Source organism: Acipenser ruthenus, chromosome 4 (genome assembly GCF_902713425.1).
Source record: "Acipenser ruthenus chromosome 4, fAciRut3.2 maternal haplotype, whole genome shotgun sequence".
NCBI classification, from domain to species: Eukaryota; Metazoa; Chordata; class Actinopteri; order Acipenseriformes; family Acipenseridae; genus Acipenser; species Acipenser ruthenus.
In genome coordinates, this window is record NC_081192.1 from 87,623,086 (window position 1) to 87,639,069 (window position 15,984).

Below are 15,984 nucleotides of genomic sequence, written 5' to 3' on the forward strand. Positions count from 1 at the left end.
TATGAAGTTTATTCTAAATTCAGCACTATTAATAGTTGTGGATGACTGGCCCCTGTCTGTGTTAACATGTGTTTTATTATGCGATAGCAATCTTTTTATTTACTAACTGAACCGGATTAATAAAAGTGGCAACAACGATTAGTGACTGTGATATCAAACTAAAATCAGTATAACATTGCAATGGGATTGTCTTAATCCACTTAAATACAGCACTGCTCATAAGCCTGCGCCCACCACAAAAGTCATTTGTGAAGAAATGTGAAAGTTTCTGATTGTAAAGCACTACAAAAACATTCTAAATAGATGGCAGTATATATTTTTGCCAAGGTATTGGCAATGAAATTCAATATAGGTCTGTGCATTTATTTGAGACATTTTGAAACAATCAGAAAATCGATATTCCCCAAATAACATGATCCTGCTGCTTTACAGGAATCGTGTGTTCCCCCGACTTAAATACAGTAGTTGTGTTCCCCAATTTGTTTGACTATTCCATACACTACAGCTTTCTTTGTGAAGAGCTACCATGGTCACCTCTTAGTTCAATCAGAACCTAGGCAAGACTTCTTGGTGGTTGACTCAGACTTGACAGGTACTCCATATTGGTAGTGTTCGTAGAATGATTTACAGTAAATATATTTGATTACTATATGGGAGAGCAGTGTGTGATGAGATATGCAGAGAACACACCTTGGAAGCACTATGGCTGACAATTCCCAGGGTTTATGGTCTGTGTCTCACCACTGGTTTTATAGCAGTTATCAGTTCAGCCTATGCTAACAACTTCAAACACCACAGCCTAGCAGCTGGTGAATTACAGTAGAGTAGTAACTAAACTATAATAGCAACCAGACAGCTAACTGCCATCTTGCATCCATCTATTATTTCTCTATCAATACAATGAAATACCCAACCCTGTGCACTGCTGGTCTGAAAGTGATTCACAACACTGTACTGCAACAGTTTGGAGTTTAAATGCCGACATTTTGAGAATGTTTTCTTTAAACATTGTCAAATCTAGGTCAGCTGTGGTGTTTATAAAAGGAGACTGTGTGTAGTGCAAGGTTATTTACTCTATGTATTATGTTTCTTTAACACATTAAATGTTGAACTCATGTAGGCCACACACATTAATGTTGTTTTGTTATTTTTTTATTTTCAATCTAGTAGCAGGTTAATTTGGAAAAATGCACATTTAAAATTGCAGCTGTACTGGCGGTAATTATACGGTTGCTTTGTATTATTTGCTCCACTAACAAAGCCCGAATTAAAAAAAGGAATCTACAGTTGGCCATTAAGTGCTGACCTCCTTTCTGTATTGTATCTGAGGAAGAAAAGCTCAGCCCGTTAATGACAGCAGCTACATTACACTGTGTGGTTAATGAGCAATAACAGAATGCCAAGTGTATGACTAATAATTATGGAAAGACTCACAAAAGAGTTTCTCTGAGACACACATACAGAGAGGCCTCGTTATCCAGTGTACAAAAAAAATGAATATCAAGGGCACCAAGTGAAAGCCACGCCTCTTGTAGGACAAAACCCAGAAAAACAAAAGGGAATGCTTTGGAATTATTAATGCTGTTTTATAGAGGCCCCCTGTGGCTGACCTAGTTAAAAGCCCCACTGCTTGTATTGCAGGGTGGTCATGCGAGGCAGGTTCAAACCCTGTTCATCTTAGCAGGTGGCACACACAGAGAGGGCTTCGTTGGTGATTGCACTTTTCAAGGTTAGTGTTGAAAATCACCTGGGGATAGTTCAGCTCATTGTCCTTCAGCGGCCCTGACTGGTCAAGCCAGTCCAAGTGGAGATTTCCCAGAGTGGGCCCTCCTTGCCATTTAGCTTGGTTACGTTGGTTGCCCAGGTTTGACAGAAAAGCGGGAATGGAGGATGCCCATTGACTTTCACTCTTCAAAAATCAGCAAGTGGGCTGCAGCAGTGAGCCAACCATCAAATTGGGGGTTGAGAAAAATTGAGTAAAATCGGATGAAAAATTGTTTAAAAATTACATTCCATCCCTTTTGGACCTTGTTTGGTTACAATTTAAATTGTCAATTAGGTTAAATTATAACTACATTGTCTAGTTATCCAGACACCTAAATTGAAGGGAACTGAAGGGAAGCTGATATAACTAGTAATAGTTAGTGAACAGTCATGCCTGGGGTTTAGAAAGAGCCCTTCCACTACAGACACAGTACACCAGCACTGCACACAAATACACAGTACTCTAAGTGTTTCCTGCAAAATCTTACCAATACTGGTTAGAATTCCTTAGTAGGGGAATTTTACCTTTATTGCCTTAGTGTTTAGTTTCTCTTGCACACAGTTAGACTCCCATAAGCTTAAGGTTTACTTCACAATCCCACTGGATAAACATGTTTGTTTTTAAAATATTCAGAGAGTTGACAAAGTTAATGCTAACACTATTAAGCTCAGAAAGCAGGACCAGAGGAAACAGTTGGAAAATGAAGTGGAAATACAGACGGAGGGCAGGAGACACTTTCTACCTACTGTAACAATGTGGTTGATGCCGAATCACTGGGACACTTAAGAGCACTGTAGTTTGAGTCCTGCAGCGGTTCAGGTAAAAAATAAATAAATCAATAAATAATTTTCGGGTCTGAATTTGAATCACCAAAAACGCTCCGTCCTTTCAGCGTATTCGTCTGTAAGCCTTTCCCAAACAGCATATTAGAAGGTAAATGTACCAGTATTTCCTGCACTAAAGCAGGAGGCGATTAGGGAGGAGTCAGCTGACTAAGCAGTGTTTTTGGCTTGTATTGCACCTTGTTTGATATATCGCAAGATCCTTTTATCATGTCTGCTTGGTGATATTAAAAATGCCTGTGGACGAGGTGAAACAAAAGATAGCACTGGGTTTATCAGCAGTGTGGAGTAGTGGTTAGGGCTCTGGACTCTTGACCGGAGGGTTGTGGGTTCAATCCCCAGTGGGGGACACTGCTGTTGTACCCTTGAGCAAGGTACTTTACCTAGATTGCTCCAGTAAAAACCCAACTGTATAAATGGGTAATTGTACGTAAAAATACTGTGATATCTGTATAATGTGAAATCTTGTAACAATTGTAAGTCGCCCTGGATAAGAGCGTCTGCTAAGAAATAAATAATAATAATGTAGTGGATAATAGTCCGAGAGGTGAATCAGAAGTGTGGAATTCTTTTGGAATCATAGTAAATGAAAATGTGACTGAATTCGTTGCTTGTCATTATGTTTTTGTGAACGACAGCCACAAAACTGGTACATCTCTGTGAAAGCACAGGTGTAGCACCCTTTCAACTAGTGGCACAAAAGGAATAGACAGGTATTTTATTGTAAAGTGGCGGTAGTTAATATGTTACAATGTTAAAATATATCTAGACCACTAGAACAAGCTATCACACTGTATAGCCTATTGTATAAACTCAATCTGTGGAGAATGGTAGAGAGATCTGTGTGTGAGAGTCAGTCGACGCAGGCAGTAGGTAAAGGACAAACACTTGTGGGTTTGGGTCGGGTTGCAGGTGTTATTAAAGCGGGTTGGGTCGCGGGTAAGAATATGGTGTTGCAGCGGGTTGTGGGTTGGGGTCAGGTGCTGTAGTAGTGGGTTGTAAAAATCGGACCTGTGCAGGACTCTGACTGTAGTACCCCAAAAGTGTGCCTACTGGGCCCTATTCATACAAATTCTAAGGGCGGTTAAGGTTTTTGGTTTTTTTTGTTTTGTCAAGATCTTTTTGATTAATCAAATCAAGTTTGCAGTTCATTAAATCTTCTCAGCTGTTTGAAAAATATGGGGTTAAAAGTCAATTTTCACTTTTAAACAGCTTCAAAACAGGGCCAAAGAGCACATTGTCAGACTTTGACCCACAGCCAGAAGGAATCACTCCAACCTTGTTTTTCATGTTTTATCCCCACTCACGACAGTAGGGCAAACAGTTTATTGTTATAATTCAACCGGCATTTCTTACTACTGTACGTAAATGTACTGCATTAAGAATTTGTTGTTCAGAAGATGGAAGAATCCTGATTTCCTAAGATGTGGTATTACAGAATAGGTCAAGTGACTCAGGTTTCCCAGAAACAAACTCCCGAACAAAAACCTGCTTTTGATCAAACCAGATTCTGTTGTGCAATTAAATCTCCTTCTCTGCTGAATGCAGGAACTCCCCTTGCATGCTGGAACAATGCACTGTCTGGTTTGATGTTAATCCAGACCAGAAGGCAGGCATTATGGAGAGGCCAGACATGGACTGCAGGTACAAGCATAGGGCAAATTTATTTTAGTAGTTAAATGCTTCAGACCACGCACAGCCTAGTTCCACAGTTTCATTCTATAACACACGTCACAGAGTCGGGTACTTCTATTATTCAATCCGCTAGTTAACCCAGGTTACCCTGGATACATCCAAGGCACATCTACACAGCTCACTGCCCTCCTCACAAACTGAAAGATGTTCCACAACTACAGATATAGTAACAAATTAGTAAAGGATCATTACAAAATGAACCCCACGGATGGAAATAAGACTCCTATTGCATTCCAGGTTTTACTACAAGCTTGATTAGTACCAGTGTATAGGGACCAACCTCAGGTGTGTCATTAAACTCATTGTAAAACCAGGAATGGGTCAAACTGCTATGCAATGGGAGTCTTATTTCCAACCCTGTAACCACGACAAAAGACTGTTTTAACCCACAATGCATTGTCAGCACTACTAGAGCAGTGGTTTTCAATCTGTGGCGGTTGTTCTTGATGACTATATGATTCGTCAAACAGAATACTCGCTCAATCACACTATCGTAAATGTATCAATCTATTTGTACCACTGAATCAGAGAAATTATACATTATGATGCTGGGCTCCAGACTGCGACTAAAATGGTTGCAAATCCGATTACAAAAACGTTTTGACAAGTTTTTAGGGGTTAGACACAAAAATGTTGCCACTCCCTTTAAAAGCAAGTGTCAAAATTTATGAATGCGACATGACGTCGGTCTGTTAAAAAAACGAATATCACATGTTTTAATAAACCGAGTTGCGATTAGATTGGTAACAATTTGATCGAGGTACAGTATTAACACCAGCAGAATACCGGAAACAGTTTCTTGCAAATGTTGTTATGGTGACCAAACGTGTGAGTACTGTTGTAAAAAAAAAAAACAGTTGCATTTCATAAATGTACAAGAACAGAGAGAAACTAAAAAAAATACAAATTAAGGTCTGTGTGATGCACTCGTGCCATTAACAAAATGTCGTGGAAACTTACAATAAAGAAAATTAAAGAGGGGCTGTAATGCACCAAAAAGCTAAACAATTAAACAAATAAGTGAAAAGGCTACCGTACCAAGCTTAAAATAAGTTATCTGTGTGTCTTTCGCCAGGCAAATCGTAGAGTTCCTTAATAAAGTTTTGCGTCAACACGGATTTTTGTTTTCGTGTGTTGTATTTTGCATCCTAAAGATAATAGATTTAAGTTACATTGTTTACCATTAAGAGGTTAAGGATAATTTAACCGCGCAGCAGACTCCCCAGTTAGATGAGCTGGTAATATATCTTCAGCCAAAGAAGCAGGCACGGTAATTTAAGACGTTAAAAAAACAACATTAATGTAGCGTGTGTTTTGTACTAAATCAGGGTCAGTTGTTTTCAGGGAAAACAGTGTATTTTTCAAACTGAGAAATGTGAAAGCAGAATACACAGAAATCCTTGGGACTGTAATTAAGTGTACTGCTGAGAAAAAATAAATAAATAAAATTCTGGGAATTAAACGAAAGGTACTGCAGCTTATTTGACTGCAGTTAAAATAAATAACCACACCATTCACTAAATGTAGCTCTCACTTTGTACTAATGAAAATGACAAATCTGCTTGTTGTGGTGCATTTAATATAATATCGTAAACATAACAGAACGAGCTCACTGCAATTTAAATGTGTTTTTACTGAAAAAACAATGGTAACGTAATCATAACAGCTGTCTGTGCTACATACGATCAGATCAGGACTTCAACACTGAGTATAGGAGCTGCAGCATACGATTTCCCATATTACAACTGTACACAGTTAAAAGGGGCGGTAACCAAGTTCAAACACAACACTTGCAAAATATTAAATATAAAACATGCCGAGTCCATTGTAGTCATCAGATGTATAGATTAACAATTCAGCAGAACGAGGCAACAAACAAGTTTTAGTCTCAGTTTTACAACAGCATCTTAAGATCGCACATAGTTACTGGTACACCTGGTGGGCCTGCTGGAAACGCTGGTAGAGTGACAGTGCTGCGTACTTTACAGAATCGAATACAAAATCAGCTACTTCTATATAAAAACACTCAATGGTAGAATACATACTACTACAAAGAAAACTAAAAAAGAAACTTTACAATAAAAAAAAATAATAATTGTATTGTTGAAAGAGTTATTTTGCCCAGTTAAATCAAGGTAATAGTTATGACATTTGAAGGTTTGATTCGGTTTGTTAGATTAACTATGATAGGATAGTAAATCACTAAAATCATCTTCAGGTAAGTGAAATTTAATACTGTTCCAAAAAATTCTTAACAACTCTGAGTCAAACTGAAACGCCTGCTAATTGCACTACACTTGGACCAGATTGTTTAGGTGGTCTGTGTGTGGGATTAGGTATTAATCTCTCATCTGAAAAGACACTTGACTTTAGACCACTCATCTGGAAATAACGTGTGGTATGGTGGGTATTTTATCCAAAAAAGTTGGACAGCTCTGGTATGTGCTGTGTCAGTCAACACACTCCTGAATGCACCGATCACACCACATGGAATGCTTATTTTCAACACCAGATATTGTTTACTGTCTACAGACGTTCGTAGCCTCTTGCACGCATAAACTGCCAGCGGTAATAGGAATACGCTTGAAATGAGAAGGCACTTTCTTCCATGATTTATTTGCGCTTCCCGGCTGTATCCGATTGTTTTATAAACACACGAGTATTAATCCACTTTTGCAGTCTACGGGGGATTAGAGAACTGTTCGCTCTCCAATCAGAGATTATCATGCAACAATGGAGAGACAGATACAGCTATGTTTTACACGGTGCACTACAGAACGCGTCACACCGTTTCACCACAGCCCCACCATAAACAAAGACACAGAAGTACATCTGTCAAGCCTACCACCACCAAGACACGGCTAGACGAGGCTGCACCACGTGTGTCTGCACCACACACCTGCTAGTGTAAACAGTTGATTTGCACGGTGATAAAATAAGGTTACTCAAATTGCTATAACAAGGGACACAGAAGGATTATTACATACACAAACATTGAAAAAAAGTGTTAGGAAATATAGCTTTTTAGGATGATATTTATCATTACTGTATTAAAGATCATAAACACTTAAAAACACAGGTGTACTGCACATTCAGGGGTGTACAGATGTACAAATACAGTTAATGTTTAGCAATTTACTGCAGTGAATGGCATGTCCAATACTCTTAGGCGATTGTACCTTCTGTATATAGCCATCCTTGAATACAATCATTTTGCACCTTTCGTATATTTAACTATACAACTATAATGACGATGATAAAAAAAAACACGTTACTAATACTAGTTTGATGTATGCGAGAAATCACCTTCCTGATGCTTCCTGCTTGACTGCAGTCCTCATTCTCGGGGAAAACCTCTTCCTCGGGCGCTTCTGCCTCCGAATCCGACATCACAGCAACAACCTCACAGGGGCGGGAGCACAGCGATAAATAATAATAATAATAATAATAATAATAATAAAAAAAAAAAACTTAAAAACCCACAACGATGTTACTGAAAAAAACCCTCTCCTGCCGTTTGTTTGTATCACAGGGGAAAGTCCAGCAGTCCAACATCCTCAGACAAAACAGAAAGAATAACGGGAGCGTGAGAAAAATAGAGGATGAGTAAAGCGGAGTTCCTCAACGTTCAAACAACACAAACATATACTAGACATCTACGCTATTCCAGTCACTTGTAGTTCCCATGCCATGTCTCACTTGATTCTCAATTGCAAAGGTTGTCAGCGAGACTGTATCTCAAACAGACTGCAATTCAAAAATAGACTATTCTCTTAATGATCTACAGCAAAGATGTTAATAAACTCTTTAAACCGAAGCAACAGGCTTTAAGCTCTTTTTTTCTGACGCTCCCTCTGTGCGCGCGCAGCTGACATCGCAGCACGAGCACTGACAGTTTTGTCGGGGGAGGGGAGGAGATGTGAGGCAACGGACCAATGGGTGTATGATTAATCCCAGAGGGATTCAGGAGCCAGCGAATAGAATCTAAGAAGCGCTCTTGATTGACAAGAAAGCATGACCACCACCCCCTCCATTGGTGTATCGGCGGCCTTGTGGTATCTTGCGTTGCCCGTAGCAACACAAAGGCATTGTCGACAGAGGCAAAGTTTAGTGGAAGCAATGTTTGAGAGAGAGAGAGAGAGACCACCCACTGGAAAAGCCTTTCCCTCTCGGAGAAGACGTAATGGTTAAGAAGTACAGAAACAAGGACTGGGCGCAAATGGAAATTATGCAAGTTGGTGTAGTAAAGGTTCGCTGTCCTATCATCAAAATTGTGTAGCTTCGACGGTGTAGTATTATTTTGAGGTACGCGGCTAAACAGTGGTACGCAGCGCACTGCTTGCCTAAACAACTTCTGAACAACTTCCGGTAAAAAAAAAAAGCACGGAAGTGCCCATTCAATTCTTGTACGTTATGCACACATCTTTTTAAATTGCATTTATCATATTTTTCCACCATTAAGAAAATAGTATGCGATTATTTATCATACACAATACATTGGGTCTTCTACATTTTTTTACTTCTGCAACTTTGCAGAGGACTTTTCATTTTGTCATGTTCGTAATGAATTGTTTTTTTTTTTCTTTCTGGAGAAATTGATTGTCAGTTTCCAGTTTAAGTTTGCAAAATGTATATATATAATTAATGGTTTGCAAAAAAATATGTATAATGAATGGTAAATGTACCTGTGTTTGACAAGACCGTGTAACAATTTTTTTTTTTTTTCTTTTTGGTTCCTGAGTAGTAAGTGTTATTTCCTAATTGCTTATGCCTCAAAAGTATAGAAAATGGCTATTATTCCCCACAAACTTTGCTTTTGTGACCAGGACAGTGATATTTTGAAATTTACCTATTTCCAATGAGAAAACGGGCGAATTTGTGTATTTTCGTTCACATAAAGTCAGAAAAAAACAACATATGAATCCAAAATAACATGTATTTGTACTAAAGTAATACAAAAATGACTACAAAAGATTTAGAAGTGAGTAGTTTTTCGAGATTTACGGTTATACTGTAAATCACTTTCACGAATCAGCCCCCAAATGTAGTTCTCGTTATACTGTCCTTGGTAGCGGTGTTCAAAGTCCAGTATATCCTGGTGGAAGCGCTCGCCTTGCTCGCCTTGCTCCTCCGAGTACGCTCCCATGTTCTCCTTGAATTTATCAAGATGAGCATCAAGGATATGGACTTTGAGGGACATCCTACAGCCCATTGTGCCGTAGTTCTTCACCAGAGTCTCAACCAGCTCCACATAGTTTTCGGCCTTGTGATTGCCCAGGAAGCCCCGAACCACTGCGACAAAGCTGTTCCAAGCCGCTTTCTCCTTACTAGTGAGCTTCTTGGGGAATTCATTGCACTCCAGGATCTTCTTTATCTGTGGTCCGACGAAGACACCGGCTTTGACCTTTGCCTCAGACAGCTTAGGGAAGAAGTCTTGAAGGTACTTGAAGGCTGCCGACTCCTTATCTAGAGCTCTGACAAATTGTTTCATGCCCAATTTGATGTGCAGTGGTGGCATCAGCACCTTCCGGGGGTCCCAGCCATACTCATCATACTTCAAGGCGTCCAGCAAGGTCTTGATGCTGTTGTAATCCTCTTTGAGGTGCACCGAGTGAGCCAGGGGAAGAGACGGGTACTTGTTACCATTATGGATCAGCACGGCTTTGAGGCTCCTGGATGAGCTGTCAATGAAGGACAGTATAACGAGAACATGATGGGAGACTACATTTGGGGGCTGATTCGTGAAAGTGATTTACAGTATAATCGTAAGTCTCGAAAAACTACTCACTTCTAAATCTTTTGTAGTCATTTTTGTATTACTTTAGTATAAATACATGTTATTTTGGATTCATATGTTGTTTTTTTCTGACTTTATGTAAACGAAAAGACACAAATTCGCCCGTTTTCTCATTGGAAATAGGTAATAATAGCCATTTTATATACTTTTGAGGCATAAGCAATTAGGAAATAACACTTACTACCCAGGAACAAAAATTGTGTTACATAGTGCAATAGGAAAACACCTCACATCGCAATTGATTGCACCTGTATCAAAATCACAGCGTACCACTTTCTAACTTCAAGCTTTGGTAGGCGTACCACATTGTGACGATGTAACACTTTATAACACTACATCGGTATACATTCCCTTGCTACCACACTGCATAGTGATGCATACTGTCCTCTGATGGCCAAATTTAAGGGTGCAGAAGGAGATGAAATTTAGCTAATTACCAAATATTAAATTATGGACAGAATGACTGCTTGTAGGGTGATCCCTCGCATGGTACTTGCCCTTCAAAGAAGGATGGGTCACTATATATACTTTCCAAGGGATCAGCAAAGGATAGATAATAGCCAATAGCCTTAGCAGGTTGTGAAAACATCCAATTGCTAAAAAGTGTAATCCAATGAATGCCTGTAATTCAGCAGATTAGCGCTTTGGTTCATATATTGAAGGTCATCCCATATTTCATCTATAAGGTTCTGTCTGGTAATCGATAGCGCTGATAGAGCTCAAGATAATCAAACATATTGAATGGATTTAGTCTGTCCCGTATGATTCTTACTGTAAATCATCAAACCAATGTACCAATCCACCCACCTTTGGCTTTTGCTAAACTAAATGTTATTTTACAATATTCGAAACTGATTTGCTTTTAAATGTAACTTTCTGCCTCTACCCCCTATGTTGTTATTTGCCTGTCTACGCCAGCCTTACACCTACCCGCTAACAGGCGCACAGTTACGACCCCGTGACCTGAATTCTTACCTCTGATTGGTTCACTCCGCATAAAATCTGCGCACATCACTTATGCCGTCGTAACACTTACGCCTGCTTGGTGATATCTGTGGTGTAGTCGAGGGTATACGCAGGTAAACAGCGTTTACCACTTTTAATTTCGGCAATACAACGTTTACCCACTTCTCATATAAGGGATACAGAGTTTACTCATTTCTACTCTCCTGTGATGTGCACATCCTGGGTTAAAGACAAGACATTTTAACAGTGAGCGTCTGTGTTGTTTTGCTGCGCACTACTGACAGCTGAGAGCGCCCAGTCAGAACTGTGGCGTAGGGGGGCGTGGCCACTGTACTGCGTGTTCTGTGATTGATTGTTTATGTTCTAATAATGTTCTGTGTTTAGGGCTGTCAATTAATCACACATTTTTTTTTCGATTCATTTTTTTAACGCGCGTTAATCGCCCTCTGGCTTGACCCTCGCAGCATACCGTAATTAATTCCCTGCGGCACTATTTTAATATACTCGTGCATGCAACGCAATAAGTGCAGTCGTCGTTTGAATAGAGTGCCAGAAATTCATGTTAATGGCGTTCATATTTGCCCCTGATGTCCTCCAAACCCAATTAAAAAAAAAACAGAAACAGTAGTCAACCTAAGTTCCTACCATGGCACTGCCTGGCCTCGAGCACCAAACGGGAGTTTACCCACTTATATTTACCACTACACCACTGCTAGATATCTCTCGTGTTTTGAAACGGAAATTCGTTTTGCAGTAATGTGTTTCTTTCTAAACTGCACAGACCTATGCAGTGAATGGAATTGCGAAACAGGTGGGGTTTATGGAATTATTCTGTTAGCTATTCAGTGAGCTGCAATGACTTTAAACATTAACTTTCCATGTGAAATAAATAAATACATGTTCAGCTCAGCTTGGAAATCTGTCACCAACGGTAAATAATTGTCTTGTTTACCGCGCCCCACACACGAAGTACCAAGAAGCAACCGCAACTTTGAATCTATGGTGTTGTAAAACAAACAAATAAATAAATAAATACAAATACAATATTTATATCTGCCGTAACAAGCAAGGAAAGGCCGTAGCACAAAAACGGGGTTCCAGTGATTATGTTTTTCTTCACCAGATTTGGAGTTGTGAAGTTTTGACGGTCCCTAAACTGGTGAGTGCACGTATTGAAAGCTATGATGCTGATTTTTAACAAGCAGGAGGCGTTTAAAACCACACCGAGAAAGACGAGACAAGAGGACTGAATGCCTTTACTGTAAATAAAGATCCAGAGGGAAATAAAAACACATACAAGTAAAACAGCGTCGCAAATCAAAGACATACGGGATCGAGGACAGTAAGTTATAGCCATTTCATTGCATAAAAAACGTAACATCACTAAGTATAACTTATTAAAACGAGTTTCACACAATGCGGATCTTAGCTAGGGAAAACGCAAAGGAAAAGGTTTTCGGTGATGTTATTAAAGCACTCTTGGGACTCCTAATGTATTGTTTTATACAAAGTGTTTGAGTACCGGTACATTGATTATTATTTAAACTGCAGGTTTACTGTCTTAAATACCGTTTTTTCTTTTTAAAACTTTCCTATAAGCCTAGCATTGTCAACGTCAGCAACTTTCATTTTCGCTTTTTCTCAAACAAGACGCCGGAGTGTTTGTTATGCCTGGTGTCAGAGTCAGACACCTGTACTCGACTGTATAACGCTGTTAAATTATTGAAAGGAATTAATTAAAATTATAGAATACTGTAGATCAATATTATTATTTCTACTTCTATTATACTTTACTCTGTTATTGTTTTGGAGACTGTAGATGTTTGCAATATGGCTGTATATTAGGTTCCCAACAGTGCTTCTAATGACCAGTTTAGTAAATTATTGGTACTACGTTTGGTTCAAGAACCACTGTTTGCAAGCTACTGTTTTCTGTTACTGTTGCACTTGCTTGGTCATTTCACCTCCGTAAAACTGTCCCATCCTCTTGAACAGCTTTTTTTCCTGTCATTAACCAATCAGCTGCTTCTTCTATTGACTGATATGCTGTCAGCCAGTAACATGACCCGGAAGCCACTGCTGAGGTGAAATGGCCCAGAAAGTGCAAGTACAACATAGATCCAGGAATAATACACATAAGCTGAGATCTTTCTTTATTCTAAAGTAGCACCAGCTGTCCCATATTGAAATGGAAAGTCATGTTTCAGAGTGAAATGTGCTTGACTGGTAAGGTTTATGTGAGTATTTTGTGAGGTAGATTCACTTTTACCAGCCTTCTCTCATTGGTGTATTCTAGGTGGTGAAGGCACTAAACAGAAATGGGGTCTTTCAATGGATCCAAGTATGTGTATTTCATCTTGTTGGGAGAGTTGCAAGAGGTGCAATGGGTGGGCAGCCCAGGGAATATATGCTGCATTGAAGAAAATATGTATACAGACACGTTTTCTGATTCCAAAACCCCCCAAAAGTTACCCATCAAGTTTATTAATGGATATCGCACTTTTGATGTGGATGTGGATTTACTGCAGCCCCTCAAAGAGAAGGAATTGGGTCTCCTGAATTCCATTGAACACCCCCCAGATCGTCTGAAATGTTTCTTGGAAAGAGAGCAGCTGGACTTCGCCTTGTCCCTGGAGACTGACAAGCAGGTCTCAGTGGAGATCAATTCAGAGTGGTGCCAGGGTGTGGTCAGGTACATTGGGAAAATAATGGATCCAATTACCCGTCCCTCGTACTATATCCCCCCCATATATTTTGGGATAGAATTACAGGTAAGCCCTGTTTTTATTAATGTGTTCCAATGAGGAACTGTGGCTACAACGGAAATAAGGGAGATGCATCTTTTATATATTACAGGGTTATAGGATGTGGGTGATATCAGCACGAGTAGAAGTGAGGCTGAAAGCAGAGATATGTTTGCAAGCTGTTAGTGCTGATATAAACCATACACAGACACTCGCAATCCTATAAATCTATTAATTACTGCTTTATTATTAATATACCAGTTACAAATTCAGCTGTATTTATTTTCTAATAATTACCAACTTTTATTTAGTCCATTGTCAATTTCATTGAAAAGAGGGAAAAGGCTGATCAAGAGAATACCGTTAAGTGGCTGTGGTATTTGGCCAGTTGTGATTGTTATGTTCTGTAGCTGACATTGTATATACAGTTCTGATTATTGTGTTTGCAATGCTGTTGTGGTTGCTGGGTTGCATGTTGTTTGATGTTGTGTCCTGCTTGCTGTTGCTGGGATACATGATGCCGTAAGTGAGCGAGTGTGTGTACGACAGAGACGCCATCTTAGGTATGAAGTACACAGCAATAAATAAACAATCTCTGGTTAATCTACAACACTGGTTTTCAAACTTTTTAGGTCCCGTACTCCCTTTCCAAATAATCTAGTCTACCGCTTACCCCCATCTGAGATAGGGTCATAATATACCTATGAAAACATATGGTCTTTTGTAAGTTCTAGATAAAGTACTGTAAATGGAAAACTGCTGTTAAAAACAAATTAAATAAAATACAATTAGTTAACCACGGTGCAAATGCACCTACTAAAAATGCCAAAATGCCATGTCAAATAATTTCAAAATCCAGACTCCAGTAAGTATGCTGAAACAAGTCCAAAGAGTCCAAAAACAGCTTATTCTTCTGAAAAACAGGTTCCAAAGGTTCCAATTTAAAACAAAAACAAAAGACATGCAATTCTTCCAACAAATGCAGAAGTGTAGAGAGAAAACAGATTTTTTTTAAAGTTACAGATATAGGATTTTTTCTTTTTCTTTTTAATTTAACTCATTTTATCGTTGAACAGTTGAGCTGGGACAATGCAAAATGCTATGTGTGTCTTGTGCGGTATTGAATCCAACCAGAATAAGCACATGGCTTTGCAGTGAATATTTCCAAAAGCTAATTTGAAAGGGGATATTTATATCAGGCAGTCAAAAATGACTTTTAGCTAAATGCTTACATTTTAAAGTGTTTCTTGCATTAGTCTGTTCGTGTTAATCAGATGTAAGACAATTAAAGCTTCTTGGTGGAGGCGTAGGGTAATGCACTCACGACAAAGGAGTTCTTCAACAAATTAATTAATAATGAAAAAACACATACAAGCACTGCAAGTAAATATAACAGTAGTGTTGCTCCATGCAGCTCCAGCTGCCTGCTCAACTCAGTAACTACTGTTATTTAAAAAAAATCAACGTAGATAAAACACTGAACTGATTAAACTACTAACACTGAACATTTAAACTCCAGAAAGTAAACTTACGTAGTAAATACTACACATTTTTAAAAGAAGCAACATCGTACAATAACAATCTTTATTTGAGTTTATTGTTTTACTTTTTTTTAGCCCACAGACTGCAGTAACCAACACACTGCTATTTAAATATATAAATTAGCCACGTGTGCGCTCAACGCTCACTCACTGTCAGCAACCAGTTGGGTGTTTATAGAGTTAACCTTGCCCAAAAGAAAGACAACATACACCAGTATGGCTGTGGTTTTATTTGAAAGGAGATACAACATTGTTGATTTGATTGCTAAGTCGCAAAGCACTACAACCTGGTAAAAAAATTGCATTGTCCACCATTGCAGGATTTTTCTTGTGTACCCCCTGACGAGGGCTCGAGTACCCCCAGGTGTACCTGTACTCCAGTTTGAAAACCACTGATCTACAACAACACTGTTTCGTGTCAGTTTGTACAATACAACATTGGCGACAAGGATGGCGGAATTTTCGTTTGCCCCACCGCCTTCCTTTTTGGCTCTGCCCGGCGAACCGCCCGTCCCGTGGACTAGCTGGTTGGACTCGTTTCACACATACCTGCTTGCAATGGGCTTGGATAATGTGGCCGGTCCATAGGAGGCTGTGTGGTCCAGTGGTTAAAGAAAAGGGCTTGTAACCAGGA

At 39.3% G+C, this 15,984-nt stretch overlaps 2 protein-coding genes across 5 annotated transcripts in view; one reads left to right on the plus strand and one right to left on the minus strand.

The window, feature by feature from the left end:
- Positions 1 to 8,174, minus strand: part of rhpn1 (rhophilin, Rho GTPase binding protein 1) — a 31,567-nt gene extending 23,393 nt beyond the window's left edge. Inside the window, exon 1 of the mRNA XM_033998558.3 lies at positions 7,609 to 8,174. Within this exon, the coding sequence (XP_033854449.3) occupies positions 7,609 to 7,692 (84 nt within the window). The 5' untranslated portion in view covers positions 7,693 to 8,174. The remainder of the gene's footprint in view (positions 1 to 7,608) is intronic.
- A 189-nt stretch (positions 8,175 to 8,363) lies between these two features.
- cyldl (cylindromatosis (turban tumor syndrome), like) overlaps positions 8,364 to 15,984 on the plus strand; it is a 33,637-nt gene continuing 26,016 nt past the window's right edge. The window contains exons 1-2 of one of the 4 annotated variants that reach the window (XM_059023034.1): positions 11,599 to 12,224; positions 13,362 to 13,836. In XM_059023034.1, coding sequence (XP_058879017.1) covers positions 13,384 to 13,836 — 453 coding nt within the window. In that variant the 5' untranslated portion in view covers positions 11,599 to 12,224; positions 13,362 to 13,383. The other 3 variants (XM_059023035.1, XM_034000370.3, XM_034915614.2) reach the window with 3 other exon arrangements.